The 17,140-nt window shown below is 37.7% G+C and overlaps 1 protein-coding gene across 6 annotated transcripts in view; it reads left to right on the top strand.

The window, feature by feature from the left end:
• The window catches only part of ARMC8 (armadillo repeat containing 8), a 91,979-nt gene that overhangs the window by 33,175 nt on the left and 41,664 nt on the right, over positions 1–17,140 (top strand). For all 6 annotated transcript variants that reach the window (XM_080672037.1, XM_080672039.1, XM_080672040.1 and 3 more), the window contains 5 exons: positions 6,049–6,120; positions 7,746–7,888; positions 7,990–8,087; positions 12,618–12,710; positions 15,858–15,938. In XM_080672037.1, the coding sequence (XP_080528163.1) occupies positions 6,049–6,120; positions 7,746–7,888; positions 7,990–8,087; positions 12,618–12,710; positions 15,858–15,938 (487 nt within the window). The remainder of the gene's footprint in view (positions 1–6,048; positions 6,121–7,745; positions 7,889–7,989; positions 8,088–12,617; positions 12,711–15,857; positions 15,939–17,140) is intronic.

Raw genomic sequence — 17,140 nt, 5'->3', positions numbered from 1 at the left:
TGGATATTACATTATCCAAAAATAACATCATAATAATTATAATTTCAGGGACAGAGGAGTATGTTTGTAATTTTCCAAATCCAAATAATTTAAGTTGTTTATCATATTGTCTTATTCTAGCTATCCACAAATATGATTTTTCCCCTTATTTTATGGATGTCCTAATGAACAGTGAGTTTTCACAAGAAGGTCAGACTTTATACTCAGATTGTAGTTTTCAGTAGCCAGTGTACTTTTTGGCTACTTTACACCTATTAGACCAAAAATGAATGTACAATATTCCCAACAAGAGCTTCTTCAGGTAAGTAAAAAGTAATACTGGTTCAAAGTGAAAGTGACATAATGGATCTTTTAACTTCAGGCTCCCACCTTCAATAATTTTAAAGATAATTTTCTGGTTTTAGATAATATTATGTTTTCACTTAAAACTTATGCTATTTCGATTGTTTAGGAATGAATATGTTTATACCTGACTGACTGAAACTGTTTCTCCAGCAGATCTAGATCTCAATTCTTTTCTTACTTTTTCTGCTGTTTTAATGGCACTATGCAATGCTTACTTTCTCTCTTGGTTTTGATCACCATCATAATACTCTTTATACATATGCTATTGTAGGCACTGTATATGTTGGTTTAATAGTTTAGCCTTTTCTCTTTACCATGCAAAAATAAGAAGCAGAAAGGTTAATTTCCATGTAAAATTAAGTGCCTCTTGAGTTCATTCATTAGTGGGCAAATTTAAGATTCTAGCTAGATTTTAGCTAAAAATGTTTAGACAGTTGCATGTTTGTAACATCTTAATATTGGCTCTTGTTTTCCGATTCTCAAGGAGTGGCATATCCCCAAGGCTTACTTTTTGGCTTTTCTATCTGGATATTCTTATCTCACCTCAGAGGGAATTCAGTGTGTCCAAAATTAAGAGAGATCCTTGTATTTCTGAGGGATTTATCCTCCAAACTTCCTAGTGTTCTCTGCACCCAGGCACCCAGACTTGAAGTAGTCACTCAAGATAAGTCACATATCACATTTCCTGTACCAGTGAAATCACCTTGTTAAATGCTTCCTCAAAAGTTCTTTGTATTAATGATTCCTATGGTTGCCACCCTAATCAAGTGTCACAACCAGATACCTGGATAGACTAATTCCTTCAACAAACATTTGTTGAGTGCCTAACAAGTTCTAGGCATTGTGATAGTGTGGAACTATCCTATATAATAAAAGGCTAATATGAAAATCAACTGAACAGCGGAACAACCGATCGCTATGACACGCACTGACCACCAGGGGGCAGATGCTCAACGCAGGAGCTGCCGCCTGGTGGTCAGTGTGCCAGAAGCCGGGCTCACGGCTGGCTAGCGCAGCGGCAGTGGTGGGAGCCTCTCCTGCCTCCGCAGCAGTCGGACATCCCCCAAGGGCTCCCGGACTGTGAGAGGGCACAGGCCGGGCTGAGGCCCCCACCCCCACCCCCAGTGTACGAATTTCATGGCCCGGGCCTCTAGTATAAGGATAAAGTAGTACTGCTCTGGAAGATCCAAAAGTCTAAAGGAGGAGACAGATAACTAAAGAGATAGTCACCATAGTTTATTAGTGAATGATAAGTGCAGGTAGCCTTGGTATCACAAAGGAAGGGCATTAGCCATTTAGTTATCTCTCTTGACATAAGTAATATCTGCATTCCAATCCATTCCACATTCAGCTTATCGTCCTTAGTTATTGCTTCCTTCATGTTTGTTTTCTGATCAAAACCATGATTGCTCCTTAATCCCCCTCCCTTTAGTTTACCTGTTCTCCCCATCACTTTTCTAATTTTATGTTCCTAAGGGGAACATAATTTTCAGTCCAGGCTCCTGGTACTGTCCCAGAAATATGCCATTTTTATTTTCAGTATGGTCTTATATGAGTGGCTTTTCTTCTTGCCCTCCCCATCCACTTATCCAAATCCTGGCCATTTTCTAAGGTTCATCTTAATTCTCACTATTGCCTCAAAATCTGTTAAGCTTGTCCTTTTCATGTACTTTTCTCAGCCCTGTAAGCACTCAATTTATAATATAGCCTTACATTGTTAGAGTTATTTTGGTCTTTCCAAGGAAATTGTTAACTCTTTAGATCAAGCATCCCATTATATGATACTTTTGTATCCTTCATAGAGCCTAGCACATGCTGAGCTCAAAACTAATTGTTGGATATCTGTAGTATATAAGTAGGGCATTCCCCCCCCACCCCAACAACATTAAAAGTTGGTAGACATGCGACTATATTCCTTTGATCTACGGGGAAAAGGACGTCTTTGACTGAAAGTTAGAAATACTTTTATTTTGTATAAAAATGTAAAATTGAAACACAGGAGGAAAAAGAGAAACATATTTCCTGAATTCTTTTGTCTTTTTTATTAGATGGTTTCAAATGCCTGATAGGCTGGAGGTAATGGAAAAAATACATGATATAAAAATATAGGTTTAGCCCTAGCCTACTTGGCTCAGTGGATAGAGCGTCAGCGTGTGGACTGATGAGTCCCCGTTTTGATTACCAGTCAAGGGATGTATCTCAGTTACAGGTTCCATCCAGGCCTTGGTTGGGGCATGTGTGGGAGGCAACCAATCAATGTGTTTCTCTCACATCGATGTTTCTCTCTGTCTCTTCCCCTCTCTTCCACTCTCTCTAAAAATCAATGGAAAAATATCCTTGGGTGAGAATTAACAAAAAAATATGTATGTAGGTTGATACCAGCTCTCTTGTTTAATGTGGAGCTCTGAGAAAATCCCCAAACCTGAGTCTAGCTTCCTCATCTGTAAAGTGGGGTTAATCTTACTCAAGGTTGTGATGAAGATTAAATAAAACAATGGCTATGGAATGCTTCGTAAACTTCAAAGCAGTGTATAAATCTTGCATAGTTTTGTTGTGCTTCCATGTTAGATGATAGTTACGAGTTTGCATTTTACAAAAATAATGGATTTCTATATGGTACATTTTATGGTCCACTGATAGTAACTTCTCTGATGGTTCCAGGTCAGGCTGGCTTTATTGTCTCTTATGAGACAGATTTCTATCCTAAAAAGTAATGAGTGTGTTATGACAGAGGGTACCTGGGAGGGCCATCTGACCCATACCTGGGAGTTGTCAGGTCATGCTTCTTGGAGGAAGTGACATGACATCAGAGTGTAGCCCTGGAAAGTGAGAAGTCAGCCAGGGAAGGGAATAAAGTTGTGAGGGAGGGGATAAGGAGATGAGAGAATAGCTGTTATTGGGAACAAGAAACTTCATCTTGCTGGCTCTGGCTTTGAAATGGGATCCTACACTGTACTTCAGGTCTGCTAAAGATGGGTATTGTGATAATTATCGTCTTTTTTTGTTTTAACTCTTTCATAGAAATTATAGCATCCCTTTATAGCAATAGCTGAATAGAATTTATTTGCCAGGCATTCACATCTCTTCTTCCTTATCTAGCATAGGCATATTTTACTGATTAGAGCTGGCTCCTCCATGTCCTTTTTGCAAACTTTTAAGAGTACTGGACAGTTGGAAGGGTTTTTGTTTGTTTTTCTAAAAACATTCACTTTGACATGGTTTCAGATATTTGGAATGTGTTTATATGGTAATGTGGGGATACCTCATTTCTGCTTAGTTTAGGAAGAATGGGGAGACATCTGGGAAAATGTTACGGTTGGGAGTTCCATAAGAGAGAGAGAGCATCCAGAATGGCACCAATAGATAGCTGCTGGACAAATGATTGTGCCACATGGGTATAGGCAGAACACAGAGAAGGAAAGAAGATGAGAGCAAGTGGCAAACCGCTACATTTGGTCTGTAAGCTGATAATTTCGAAGTAAGCTTAAGAAAACTGCAGGCATCCATAAGGAGATAGGAGCCTGGATGTCCAGTCTCACAACTATGTTTTGCTAAATGAGGCTTTGATATCACGTAGTTTTAAAATCAAGTATCAGAACTTTGTAAGAACCTTGGTAAGCAAATAATACTCCTACTATATACCCTGTGAAACCATATGGAAGATCTGACTAATAGTTCACAGGGAGACAGATCACGCCCTGAAAATTAGGCCTACACTCAGGCAATGAGCTAATGCAAGAAGACTGGGCAGATGCACAGTGTTTGGCTCAAGCTTTCAGCAGAGCACTATGCCATAGTAGTGTTTTTCTGCAATAATCAAAGAAGGTAATGGAGGAAAAGAATATTATAATTATTACTAGGGTTTTAAATGCCAGTGAATTTGGTTGATATTGGAAATACACGCTGACTGTAACAGTTAGTTGTTGATGTTTTTTAAAGTAACTTTCCTCCCCCTCTGTTTTCTACTCTGCTTTTCTACAAGATAATGGTTTGCCAACTATAGAACTTTTTCAGGATTGTAACTTTCAGTGTTGACAAATAATTCCTGTATGTTGTAGAGTTCTGCCACCTAGAAGAGGGGAAGTCAAAAGAGATGCTGGTCAAGTATCTAGAGGAGCTTATTTGGGGCTAGAAAGAAATGGGTGAGCTAAGAACTCCGAGGCTCTATAGCAATGGCCTTAATGCTACCAGACCTGACTTCCCCTTATAAATATTTTGTAACATCCCTGTACTATACTGAAATTAAATTCATAATATAACCAACTCACATACATAACTCTAAAAATAATGCCTTCCCTCCATATAATATAAAGGAGAAATAAAAAAGAAGGTAATTTCTAATGTTTCAATATGTAAATGCTTAGGTGTGACTATGTTAGAAAACTTAATAAAGCAGTGTGAGTGCAAGGGCTACAAATGTGGGCTGATACAGGTGTATGGTATTGATGACTCAAATACCATGAGTGTCTGTGTGCTAGTGATCTGATTTTCCAAAATGAAATAACTCCTAACAAAAAGCATAATCTTCTTCTTATTTATAGGGCAGGTATAATACTGAAAATTATATATTTTTTTAAAACTACAAAAAATGCTTTCTATTTGTAAAACTATGACCAGAAATTTTTATAGACCTCAAACTTTGGAAATGCCTATAGCGGGCTGTAATGCCCTCTTTCCTTCTTTGAGAACCACTGCTATGTAAATCACATAGTTGTTCTATATTAAGATAGGGCTACTGACCAATCAAAGTATTTTTATTAAACATTTTATTAGTGGTATTAGGTTTATTTTGAGCTTTATTTTTTTCCTGTCCTTTGGGACGAACCACATGTTTGTGAATCAATTGGTCATTGATAGAGATACTCTATCAATACAGTTTTATTCCTGGTGAAGTAAAGATATGCGTTTAGCTAGAATAAAAATTACTGGTGAATATGTAAGAAATATAAAACATTTACTTTTAAGTCTCCTTAAAAGATAATTGGCTGCTTAAACAAACATAGTAACAATATATTCTATTGTTTCTAATTAATTTAAAAATAAAACGTGTGACAGTAGCAGCTTAAAGAATGGATGGAGAAGTGTAAGTTTTTGCAGTGCTCTTAACAATACTCATGAAATGGGGATAATATATCCCTTGAAACGTGCACATTATAGGTTGCAAAGCAACCACTAAAAAAACAACAGAACAAAACCCAAAGAGGTACAGCTAATAAGATAATAAAGGAGATAAAATAGAATAATAAGAAATATTCGGCCCAAAAGAATTCAGAAAAAAAGAGTAAACAAAGTCATTCTCCCTGAAACAAGGTCAGGTATGTTCTGTGGGCTGGTTGCTTTTATTTTCTACTCCCAGATGTGAGAAGGTGATCTATATTTCTTTATATTCAAAGGTTTGGTGGCCTTTTTTGAAGAACTCAGCATTTAGTATTGGGAGTCTTTTGCCAGTACTCAGGATAGCTCCCACTTCCCCCACTCCACTATTGTCCTGTTTTACAGCCCCTAGGTTCACTCAGCACCTATTTCTATCCCTTCTCTTTGGCGTTCCAGGGGGAAAGGGTCAGTGCATTGACTTTGTCACTAACTTCTGTACTTGCCAATCCAAGATGTGGCATAATAAAGATAAAGTGGAAGAATTGATCTTTGATTTTTATTCCATGATATTTCAACATATTGTACCCTTTTCTCTTCCCCTGATTTCAGAGACATGAAAAATGCTGTAATTGGAAACAACAAGCAGAAAGCCAACCTCATTGTTTTAGGAGCTGTTCCAAGGTATGTTTGCTATCATTTCTTTTTCTGCTATTCATACTAATTCTAATGTATTTCTCATTCTCAACCATAAGACTAATATTTTTTTCTGTATTGCCTATTCTGTTTTTGAAAAGCCTCTTAATTTTCTTAATTAATGCCATGAGCTCTTTGAAGCATCTGTAAAAAACAAAACAAATTAAAATACCATAGAATGGGCAATGAAGTGAATGTATGAATACTTTTTCGAAATTCAGGAAAATCATTGACCCTGCAATAAAAGACTGTTGGATAGAGAGAGAGGCAATGTATATCAGCCTGATTCATTCTTCCCAATCTAGAGCCCTGGCATTTGTTTTTTATGAATGGATAACAATTTCTCAGGATTTCAAAATCTGTTTTTGAATTAAAAAGAAAGAGAGAGAGAGAGACCTGGTTGGTCTTTAATTCTGCTTTTCTGTATTTAATTTCTAATTTTTGAAATTCTGTTTTTTAAGTTAACAGAAAGTTTGAATTCTTCTGATGACCTAATAAGCTTCCTTTTGGCAGATAATGACAGGTGTATAACTTTTGATTTGCTACTACTACTCAGAACTAAGTTTTATATGCAGTTGCTATAAGTTTTTCATTCAGAATTTTTAAATGTTTTGGTTTTTTTCTGTTATCTTTTGATATAGGATTAATGGTTGTATTGTTTTTATCATAACCAACTTCAAATATGTACTTGAGTAACCATAAAGCACTCAGTAGCCTTTTTAGAGGATTAGTGTCCAGTATATAAATATGCTTTAGGGCATGGCCAGTGTTGCTCAGTGGTTGAGCATTGACCCATAAACCAAGAGGTCATCAGTCGATTCCCAGTCAGGGTACATGCCCAGGTTGCAGGCTCAATCCCCTGTAGGGGGCGTGCAGGAGTCAGGCAATTGATGATGTTTCTCTTTCATTGATGTTTCTCTCTATCCTTCCCGCCTCTCTCTAAAAATCAATAAAAGCATATTTAAAATATGCTTTAGGGAGCGTGAGAGTTCTTCCTTAGAATAAGGAAGATGGTCATAAGTGGTGGATACTTAGAATTTGGAGAGTAGTTGTTTGGAAGGCTGAGCTGGAATGGAAATGGGAGGATCCCCTGATTCCCCAAATGGGAGAATTGAAGAAAGAAGAGAGCTCCCCTTGCTTGAAGAGCTGCACAAGGATTCTGAATATTCTCTGTAGGCTCAACCTTTGTGGTCTCTGAGCTATCGCTCTGGTTATTCAAGGTCCATATCTAGTCTGAATGTAAGACCCAGCAGCACTTGGCATTGGTTGTCTTCATATTCTAAAGTGGCAGATAACAGGGACTGATGTTGCTGTTTCTATAGCGATCACTTTGGACAACTTTTATATTTATAGTTCTGATAAACTCTTGAGATTATATGATTTTTTTTTGCTCAAAATGAAGACAATCTCTTTTAGATTTCTTTTCCAAACACTTCTTTATTAAATTATCAGCTAATAAAACAAATGACCATTTCCTATACTCTATAAGCTTGTCAACAGTATTTTTAGTATGTGTGATGTATTGGTAGTCTTTTTTGTCACAGTACTTTTAGTTAATTTACTTTTGTTTAAGTTTTTTAGTCTCTTCTGTTTATCAAATTTATTCTTTTTAGATTGTTGTACTTGCTTCAGCAAGAAACCTCAAGTACAGAGCTGAAAACTGAATGTGCAGTGGTATTGGGAAGTCTTGCTATGGGTACTGAAAACAATGTCAAGTCTCTACTAGATTGCCATATCATCCCTGCCTTACTGCAAGGTATGTAGGGAAGTCATATTTATACAAGTAAAAATTAGAATCAGTTTGCAGTTTTAAATATGGCTGAAAAGATGAACCTTAAATCTATTTTCTGTTAATAGGACTGTTATCTCTAGACCTGAAGTTCATTGAAGCTTGCCTTCGATGTCTGCGTACCATCTTCACCAGTCCCGTCACTCCAGAGGAGTTATTGTATACAGTGAGTTTTAGATGTTTTTAATCATCAGTTACATTTACTGATATCGTACTTCTAATATACTTAGCATCTCAAGACTCAATTGTGTTACATTATAAAAAGGTCTCAAGAAGTACTAATTCTTGCTAATTTGCAAATGTCAAACAATCTAGGCTTTGTAAAGAAGTGAAAGATAGTCTCAGACTTTGAGGGATTTATAAGCTATTTTTTAAGACCCATTTTGATCTCTTGCTATATACAAATTAAGACAATGTATTTAATGCTAAATGAGTGATTGGGAGTTCTGCTCATTCTAGGTTAAATCCAGCAGAGAAGACTATATAGAGAAGCAAGAATTTGACCTGGGTCTTGAATAATGGATAAGATTTAGAGAGTAAAGAGGCCAGTCTAGGAGAGAACTGTGTAAGAGAATATGCAGGATAGTAGGCAGCATAGTCTCATGCAGGAAGGGTATCAGTGTTAGTTTCAATTGGAGAGGTGGAGCAGAATCAGTTGAATTATTAGGGGATGTTTTTATTTGTGGGTTACATGGTGCTTTCTTAATGAAAATTATCCAGGCCAATAATTTTCAAATACTCCTATCCACAATCCACAGTAAGAAATATATTTTTTATTGCCACATGAGGTGGTCTTCACAAAACAGTTCCATAAATGTGATGCCCTCTGGTTTCTATTACATCCTTTTTCATTTAAAAAAAAAAATGCTGGTTGTGATTCTGAGCCAACACAAAGAATCAGAATGCCAAATTGGACACATGTGAATTAGAGATCTTGCCCAGAATCATGCTTTACAAATATTTCAAGAACGTAAGAAATCAAGAGGCAAAACAATCAGAGAGGGGAGACTTGTCACGTGGCTTCATAAACCGTCCTTCCCACATCAGACATGTGTTCCCCTGGCTGGTAACAATACAGCCAATATAATAAAAGCCTAATATGCTAACTGTCCGGTCATCCAGTTGTCCATTCAACCAATCAAAGCGTAATATGCTAATGTATGCTAAGGCCACTCAACCACTTGCTATGATGTGACTGACCACCAGGGGGTAGACAGTCGACTGGTTGACCAGTCGCTATGATGTGCACTAACCACCAGGGAGCAGACGCTCCGACCAGTAGGTTAGCTTGCTGTTGGGTCCGGCCAATTGGGACTGAGTGAGATGGGCTGGACACACCCTGGAGCCTTCCCACGGTCCCTCCCCGGTTGGCCAACCTCCCGCATCCCTCTCCAGCCCGGTCATGCACCGGTGGGGTCCCTTGGCCTGCCCTGCACCTTTCCACAATCTGGGACTCCTCGGGGGGATGTCAGAGAGCTGGTTTTGGCCCCATCCCGCAGGCCAGGCCGAGGGACCCCACTGGTGCACGATTCGTGCACCGGGCCTCTAGTAGTATTGTAAAGGAGGTTTGTGAGTCACCTTGAACAGCAGGGAGGCTCTAAATGACACATCTCAATTGTATATGTCAGGGATTTGTGTGACATTCTTCAGGGAGCAGTGCCTCATAAATCTGGAAATTGTATACTGCAGTGGTTCTCAAACTTGAGCATGTTCCACAATTGCCTGGAGTTCTTGTTAAATACAGATTGCTGGACTTTACCTAGAGTTTCTGATTCACTGAGTCTGGGGTGGGGCCTGAGAATTTGCATTTCTAACAAGTTTCCAGGTAACTTAAATGCTGCTGGTCCTTGGAGCACTTTTTTAGAACTACTGGTACTATAAGCAGTCCCTAAATTGGTAATTCTCCTCACAGCACTCCACGGGGCTCTCCTCCTAGTAAATATCAGTCTGTTTTCCTAAGGTCCTATTGTCTTATTTACAAAGAGGTTAAACCAGTCACTAGTCTTCTTTACTTTAGGTCAGCGATTTTCAACCAATGTGCTGCAAGAATTTTTAAAACATGCAATACCTGATTAGTCAGGGGCACCGGCCTCTTTTCCCTTAGATTGTCAGATAAAAAAAATGATAACAGCCAACACAATAGCCATCCAATGTGAATGAATCAAAATTATACCTTTTTTTTTTTTTTTGTCAGATCGAGGGAAACATAACATTTTTTGGTGTGCCACAGAATTTTTAGTGGTTTATGTGTGCCATGAGATGAAAAAGGTTGAAAATCGCTGCCCTAGAAGTTTCCCGTCAACCCCCAACCCAGTCAGTAATAGAGGGAGAAATTGATCCTGGCCAGCTGTCTTAACTCCTTCCTCTTCATAATTTAAATTGATTTTATAACTCACTAATGAATTATAGTGCATAATTTGGAAAACTCTGATTGATGCCAACTTAACTTTCTAATATGAAAAAAAATAAGACTCAGGGACATTACCTGACTTTCACAGTAAGAACATGTAAATTATGAAGCATCTCAATTTTATGCCTCAGAGACAATGGAGGATCCATGAAAAGTGTTAGGTAGGATAATGACAGCGTATAATGTTGTGTGGGACAGTGAAGAGGCCAGCTGCCGCGGCAACTCAGGGACTAAACGGAAGACAGCAGTCAGATTGGAAGAGGGCAGGATGTCTAGTTTGAAATCTCACTTATCCAGTGAGCAAATTATATAACTATTCTTTGCATGTTTACTCAACTCTAAACTGCAAATATACCACAGTCTTGGCAGAAAGGGGCAGGTATGAAGAGATGCAGGAAAACTGAGGGATAAGAGAGCAATGGAGGAAAGGAAGGAGATAGAGTGGATCTAGAAGCCTAAGAGAGACTTTTTTATCTTCCTCTCAAGAGCCTTCATAGAGTTGTTGTTTTTTAAATTCCTCTTGATTACCTGATTTATCTTAGCTGCTACCTGCATTCCTGTCTCCTGCCACTGTTTTCCCTTCCCCTCCAGTTCCCATCTTCTCTCTTTTTTTCTATGCATTTAGTACTTGACTTTTTTGAGGTTTTCTAAGTTTTTCATTTTGTTTTTAAACTGCTTGTGATGACACAGAGGGTTATACTAACAAGCAGTGGGAAAAGATTCTACTTGGGAATCACAGCCTTTTCTTTTTCTACTTAGTTTTTATGTATCTTGGGCATTCTTTTCTTCCTAAGAGAAACCTCAATTCTTGTTATTCCTCACGGTGTATTTCTTTTAAATTTTCTTCCTTGCCTTCTGTTGTCTTGTCAAAGTGTGGTCTGTGGACCAGCAGCATTGGCCTCATTTGGGAGCTAGTTAGAATGCAGAATCTTAGCCCTAACCGGTTTGGCTCAGTGGATAGAGCGTCGGCCTGCGGACTGAAAGGTCCCAGGTTCGATTCCGGTCAAGGGCATGTACCTTGGTTGCGGGCACATCCCCAGTAGGAGGTGTGCAGGAGGCAGCTGATCGATGTTTCTCTCTCATCGATGTTTCTAACTCTCTGTCCCTCTCCCTTCCTCTCTGTAAAATATCAATAAAATATATATATATAAAAAAAAAAGAATGCAGAATCTTAGGTCCTACTCCAAACCTACAGAGTCATAATGTTCACACAAAGAATATCTTCTGGGAGTTTGCATGCACATTCTTATTTGAGACACAGAACTCTAGGACTCATGGCAGCAGTGACAGGGATGCTTGAGCGTAATAGTCTCCTTTCCATTTGTGGTTCCTTTCAACTTTTAATTCCTTTCACGTTCTGAGAAAAAGGAGATTTTTGGAGAGCCCTGCAGCAAGTTGGGTGGATTCTTCTCTCTTTTGTACCATCATGTGTGTTGCTAAGTGTCAACTATAGAGAGGGAGTATGCTATAAATGAGAAGTTGCTGTTGCAAAGATTGAATTACCTTACTATAGTCATTGTGAGAGATTGCTTCTGATATTTGATACTTATCATAACATCTCAGAAATCATAATTGCCAAGTTTTATTTTTATACAATAACTGGGGTGCGGAGGGGGAGTCCCTCAGTCCGGCCTGCGCCCTCTCACAGTCTGGGATCCCTTGCTCTTTACCGCCCGCCTGCAGTGGAGGCGGGAAAGGCTCCCGCCGCTGCCATCCTGCCACCACCACTGCGCTTGCCAGACTTGAGCCCGGCTTCTGGCTGAGCAGCACTCCCCCAGTGGGAGTACACTGACCACCAGGGGGCAGTTCCTGCATTGAGCGTCTGCCCCCTGGTGGTCAGTGCGCATCATAGCGACCGGTCATTCCACCTTTCAGTCGATTTGCATATTACACTTTTATTATTTAAGACTCCTCCTTATAAGCTATTTATTATTGCATATCTTTACCTCACATTTGAGTTTCAGAATAGATTTCTGTCAAGTCTTACTGAAATGATTTTGTTTTATTGTGGGAATGTAGGCTGTTTATGGGAAAGAAATTGAGAATTTTCTGTTCTTGTATTTTATTTTCAGTGATGAACATTAGAGCCCTTTTCCTTATTCTTTGCCCAGACAATTTTGGTGGCTGTGTTGCTTTGTTTTCCAGTGTTTCTTGAGCAGATCTGACTTACTGTCATTAAGATAAGAGGCTTGCATAAGTACCTACTCATGGAAATAGTTCATTAGATGTACTACACATGCCTAAGTTTCTTGTTGCTGTGCTCTCCTTCCTTCCCTTCAACTCCAGGATGCTACGGTGATACCACACCTCATGGCGCTGCTTAGCAAGTCCCGCTACACCCAGGAGTACATCTGTCAGATCTTCTCACACTGCTGTAAAGTAAGAACCAGAATAAATAGTCAGTGTAATGTAAAATCTTATATGCCCTAAGGAGATGTGTCTGTGTATTTCCTCCCTGAGATAATCTATACATATAGGCAGACCTCTGTATATATACCCTCCCCCTCCTTTTTTTTTTTTTTTTTTTTTTTTTTTGACATAAATGAAAGTATACCAAGCATACTTTCTGCACCTTGGATTTTTCACTTAATATAATTTGAAGGCTATTCCATATCAGTACATAAGGAGCTCCCTTATTCTTCTAAACAGTCATCTAGTATTTTGTATAGATGTGCAGTAATTTATTTAACTAGTCCTCTATTGTTGAACATTTAGCTTGTTTCCCATCTTAATATTATCACAAAACAATGCTGCAACAAATACCTTGTATGTAAGATATTTATAAGAAATGGAATTGCTGCATCAAAGAGTGTGTGCATTTGTAGTTTTATCATACACTGTCTTGTGTAGAGGTTGTACCATTTTATACTCCTATCAGCAGTGTGTGATCATGACTGCTTCCCTACACCTTCAGTTTCCACATTGTTGGAAATTATTTTAAGTAATCTCTTACAAGCAGAACTGAGAGGTTATTCTGCTCTTTGTTGAGAGAAATTTCTGTTACTTAAGGGACCTGAACCTAACCTGAAGAGTTTGAAGTGCTACTTACTCTGTTTCATAGTTTACACATGAGTGTACTCTTTTTGATAACAGTGGGTGATGGTTTGAGATCTTTATAATTTCTACACATTTGCTAACTTCTAATCAAATAATTATTTATCATCTGATGATTCTGTAAGTTTTCAGGGCAACATTACTCACCTATCATTTATAATATAAATACAAAGTAAGGAGTTTGGGGAACTGTAGGAAAGAAGGAAAAGAGAAGTGAACATCTACATACTAAACTAGGAAGATCACAGATCACATTTTAGAACAGTTTCCCAAATAAATGAAAATTAAATAATTTCGTTCCATAAAAATTATCTATTATTGATTATAATTTAAATGTTTAAACCCCTTCCCAAATCCTAAAGGAAGTTCACAGCCCACTTAATTCTATTTAAGACATTTAGAATTTAAGATTTTTGTCAAAAATCTTTGAAGTTTCTCAGTCGGAGAAAGATAAATATCACATGATCTCACTCATATGTGGAATATAATGATCAACATAATTTGATGAACAAGAATAGATCCAGAGACAGATGTCAGGGGGGATGGGGTTAGAGAGCAACCAAAGAACTTGTATGCATGCATATTAGCATAACCAATGGACATAGACACTGGGGCAGTGTGGGTTTGCCTGGGATGGGAATGGCTTGGGGGGGGGGGGCGCGTCAATCGGGGGAAAAAGGAGACATATGTAAAACTTTAGACAAATAAATAAATAAATTAATTAATTAATTAAATAAATAAATAAATAAATAATCTTTGAAGTTTCTCTTCCCAGATTGCTTTGACAGTGTGTAAGCTGACTCACAGGGACCAGGGATGTCAAATGATCTCTTAACTTTTACAATATGTGGTAAAGTTACAAATACACACACTTTTTGATTCAAGGAAAGGCTTTAGAAAACAATACTTTTGTTGCAATTCATTTTACTAAAAATGAGCTAAACTAACAGGGTCTAAAATCTTTCAATAATGAAATGATGTCTTGTAGCTGGTCCTGGCAGGTAGAAAAGAATACTCCAGAACTCTGTGCATCATTACAAATCATTGAGCACCTATACCCGAGTGCTCGAGAACACAGCATCTACTAGTTATAACTATCGTAATCCCAAAAGGGCACTGAAGATTGGACCTGGATGTATATAACTACTACATGTCAAATTATGTTAAATTATGAGAAATTTGAATGATCCCATTCCTGAAGTTACTCAAATCACTTTTAGAATTATTCATTAGAAATTTCTCACCACTTTTAGGTTTGCTTATGTGAAACTTCTCAATGCTGTTTTAGCTGGAATCATAGTTAAAGGAATACCATTAAATCACTAGTTCTTGTGCTGGAGAGAAACTTACAGGCAACCTCATGGCATTCATAGAACTGAAGATAACAGAGAAATTCATCTGAACTTGGCTTGCTTTTAGCCTGATAATGAGCATTTGCAACTGTAATTAAATGACCAAATTCAGGTGTTCTGAGATAGAACTAGACCTCAGGAAACGTAGCATTTATAAACCCAATGACAATAGAAATAGCCTAAAATACAATATTAATCTTTCTACTGATACACTAACAATATATGTCTTTGAAAACAACTGATCTCATGATCTCTGTAATGTCATTAATTGTAAAAACCTTTCATTTTCATGTTGGTCAGTTTACATATAAAATTCATAATACACTTTTAAGACTTATTCATAAATTTGTATATGCTGATATGAATATCAAATAAATATACATACTTGGGGTAGAAGAGACAGAAAAAGAGGAGAGATTACTAAAATGTTTGTGTTATAAGCTAGTCATAATTATATCTTTGAAGTTTTCTCTCCCTGATTTATTAAGAAGCTGGAAAGGGCTAGTAATAATATTAATTGGAGCTCTAATTTCTAAATTGTTGTCACTTCTTAAGCAGTTACTCAGATTTCTGACACCTAACTTTTGGAGTTTAAGATCACATGGGCTTATGTGCCTCCTACTCTGTGGATGCTGCCTCCATAATCCTAGGTTCATGCAGGTTGATTTGGAGAGACTAGAAAGACTTGATAAGAATCAAACGATAGCTCGTCCTCTCTAGTTGGTGCAGCCACTAATTCCTTTCTTGCAGTTGTTTTTACACAATCCTATGTGGGACAGAGAAGAGGAAGAGCTTTTGTAACAAATATTGCTACAATCTTTGGGGTAAAGAATTTGAGGGATTAAAAGAGTACGGTTTATCTTGTTAGCAGTGGGGAAACGTTGTGGTCATAGAATTGCATTGTGCTTCATCTTGTCATCATTTATAAACATAACTCCCATCAGTAAAGATATTCCATAAGTGATCCAGCTTCCCTGCTTTTCTAGGGGGTGTTTATGTAAGAGAAGGGTAACTGAGAATTCTGCATTGTATTGAGTGTGGTTTTCTACATTTAAATAAATGTTTTATTGGAATGAATCTTGCTCTTTTTAATGTATTGCTATATTCTCTTTTCTTACAGGGTCCAGATCATCAAACAATTTTATTTAACCATGGTGCAGTTCAGAATATTGCTCACCTATTAACCTCAGTATCTTACAAAGTAAGATGTTAAAAATTACGTCCAGATTTTTATACTTTACTTTGATTTCTAAAATTTTTTGCTCTAGAAAGAGACCCACATATTTTATTCCTTCTTTGTTAGATATTGTGATCAAGAGTAGTTTTTATCAGTAAAATGTTATGGGGCATTGTCTTATCTATAGAAGTTGCTTTAAAAAAAACAACTACCCTTTCTATTTTGTTTTCAGGATGTGGTTGTGGCATGAGTAGCTATTGATTTTCACCTGTGATTATTAACAATCTCCTCCAGTTAGATGTCCGTGCCAAAGCTGATGTCTTGAAGTATATAGGAGCAGTGGCTTGCTATGTCAGGAAAAACTGGCTTTCATATTTGAGACCTTTATTTAGCCACACTGACGCAAACTTACAGTATATATCCACATATACATAAACACTTAAAATTATTCTTTTTTCTATTTTGAGTTTAAAAGTCAAGGGTTTTCAGATTTGTTAACTAAATGTTCTTTACTGTCTTTTATATATAAGTAAGTGGCATCATGATATATTATCAAGCATTTAGCTAAAACTTTGGACATTTCATTGTTGTTCAGTTAGCAAATTGTAGCAAATATTGGGACATTGTCCTTGTGTCACATTAGAATTGGGTTTACCAGGAGTTTCCTGTAGAGCAGAGAAGCCGTCATTTTGTCTTCTATCCACTTGTACTTATCTTACTCTGCTCTTCTGGTCCTTAGCTCTATTGCAGCCTGCTAATATGTATGTTTTCCCTACCTTAGACGCCCAAAGTTCACTCTTGGTGAAGAGCTCACAGGGATAGTTGTACTGCCCAACACAGGGACATGTTTCTTCACACCTCAGCTACCTATCCTACCAGTCCCAGGTTCCACATAAGAACATCAAATATAGGCTCAGGCTTGGAAGTGAGGATTAGATATCTGGTGAAAACTGAACAGAAAGACCTAAAAAATAATAGGTCCTATAGGAGCTCCTGCAAATTGTAAAATACGTTGTATGTGGTCGAGAGTTTGGGCCCTTCCTTGGTATCATCCCAGACCAGTTACCCAATTTTAAGGAACGGTGGAACAATTTATAGGTGTTTTAAAAGTTAAATTAATTTAGCCCTTTTCAAACTTTTATGGTAACTTTGTTTCCTCTCTTCCCCATTTCATCCCATATGCAACCACAAGAGTAGAGTACTCTTTTTTTCCCCTCCTTTAGGTA

This window comes from Plecotus auritus (assembly GCF_963455305.1).
Source record: "Plecotus auritus genome assembly, chromosome: 6".
NCBI lineage: Eukaryota > Metazoa > Chordata > Mammalia > Chiroptera > Vespertilionidae > Plecotus > Plecotus auritus.
The sequence above is the reverse complement of the archived record's forward strand: the minus strand, read 5'-3'. Positions and strand labels throughout refer to the sequence as shown.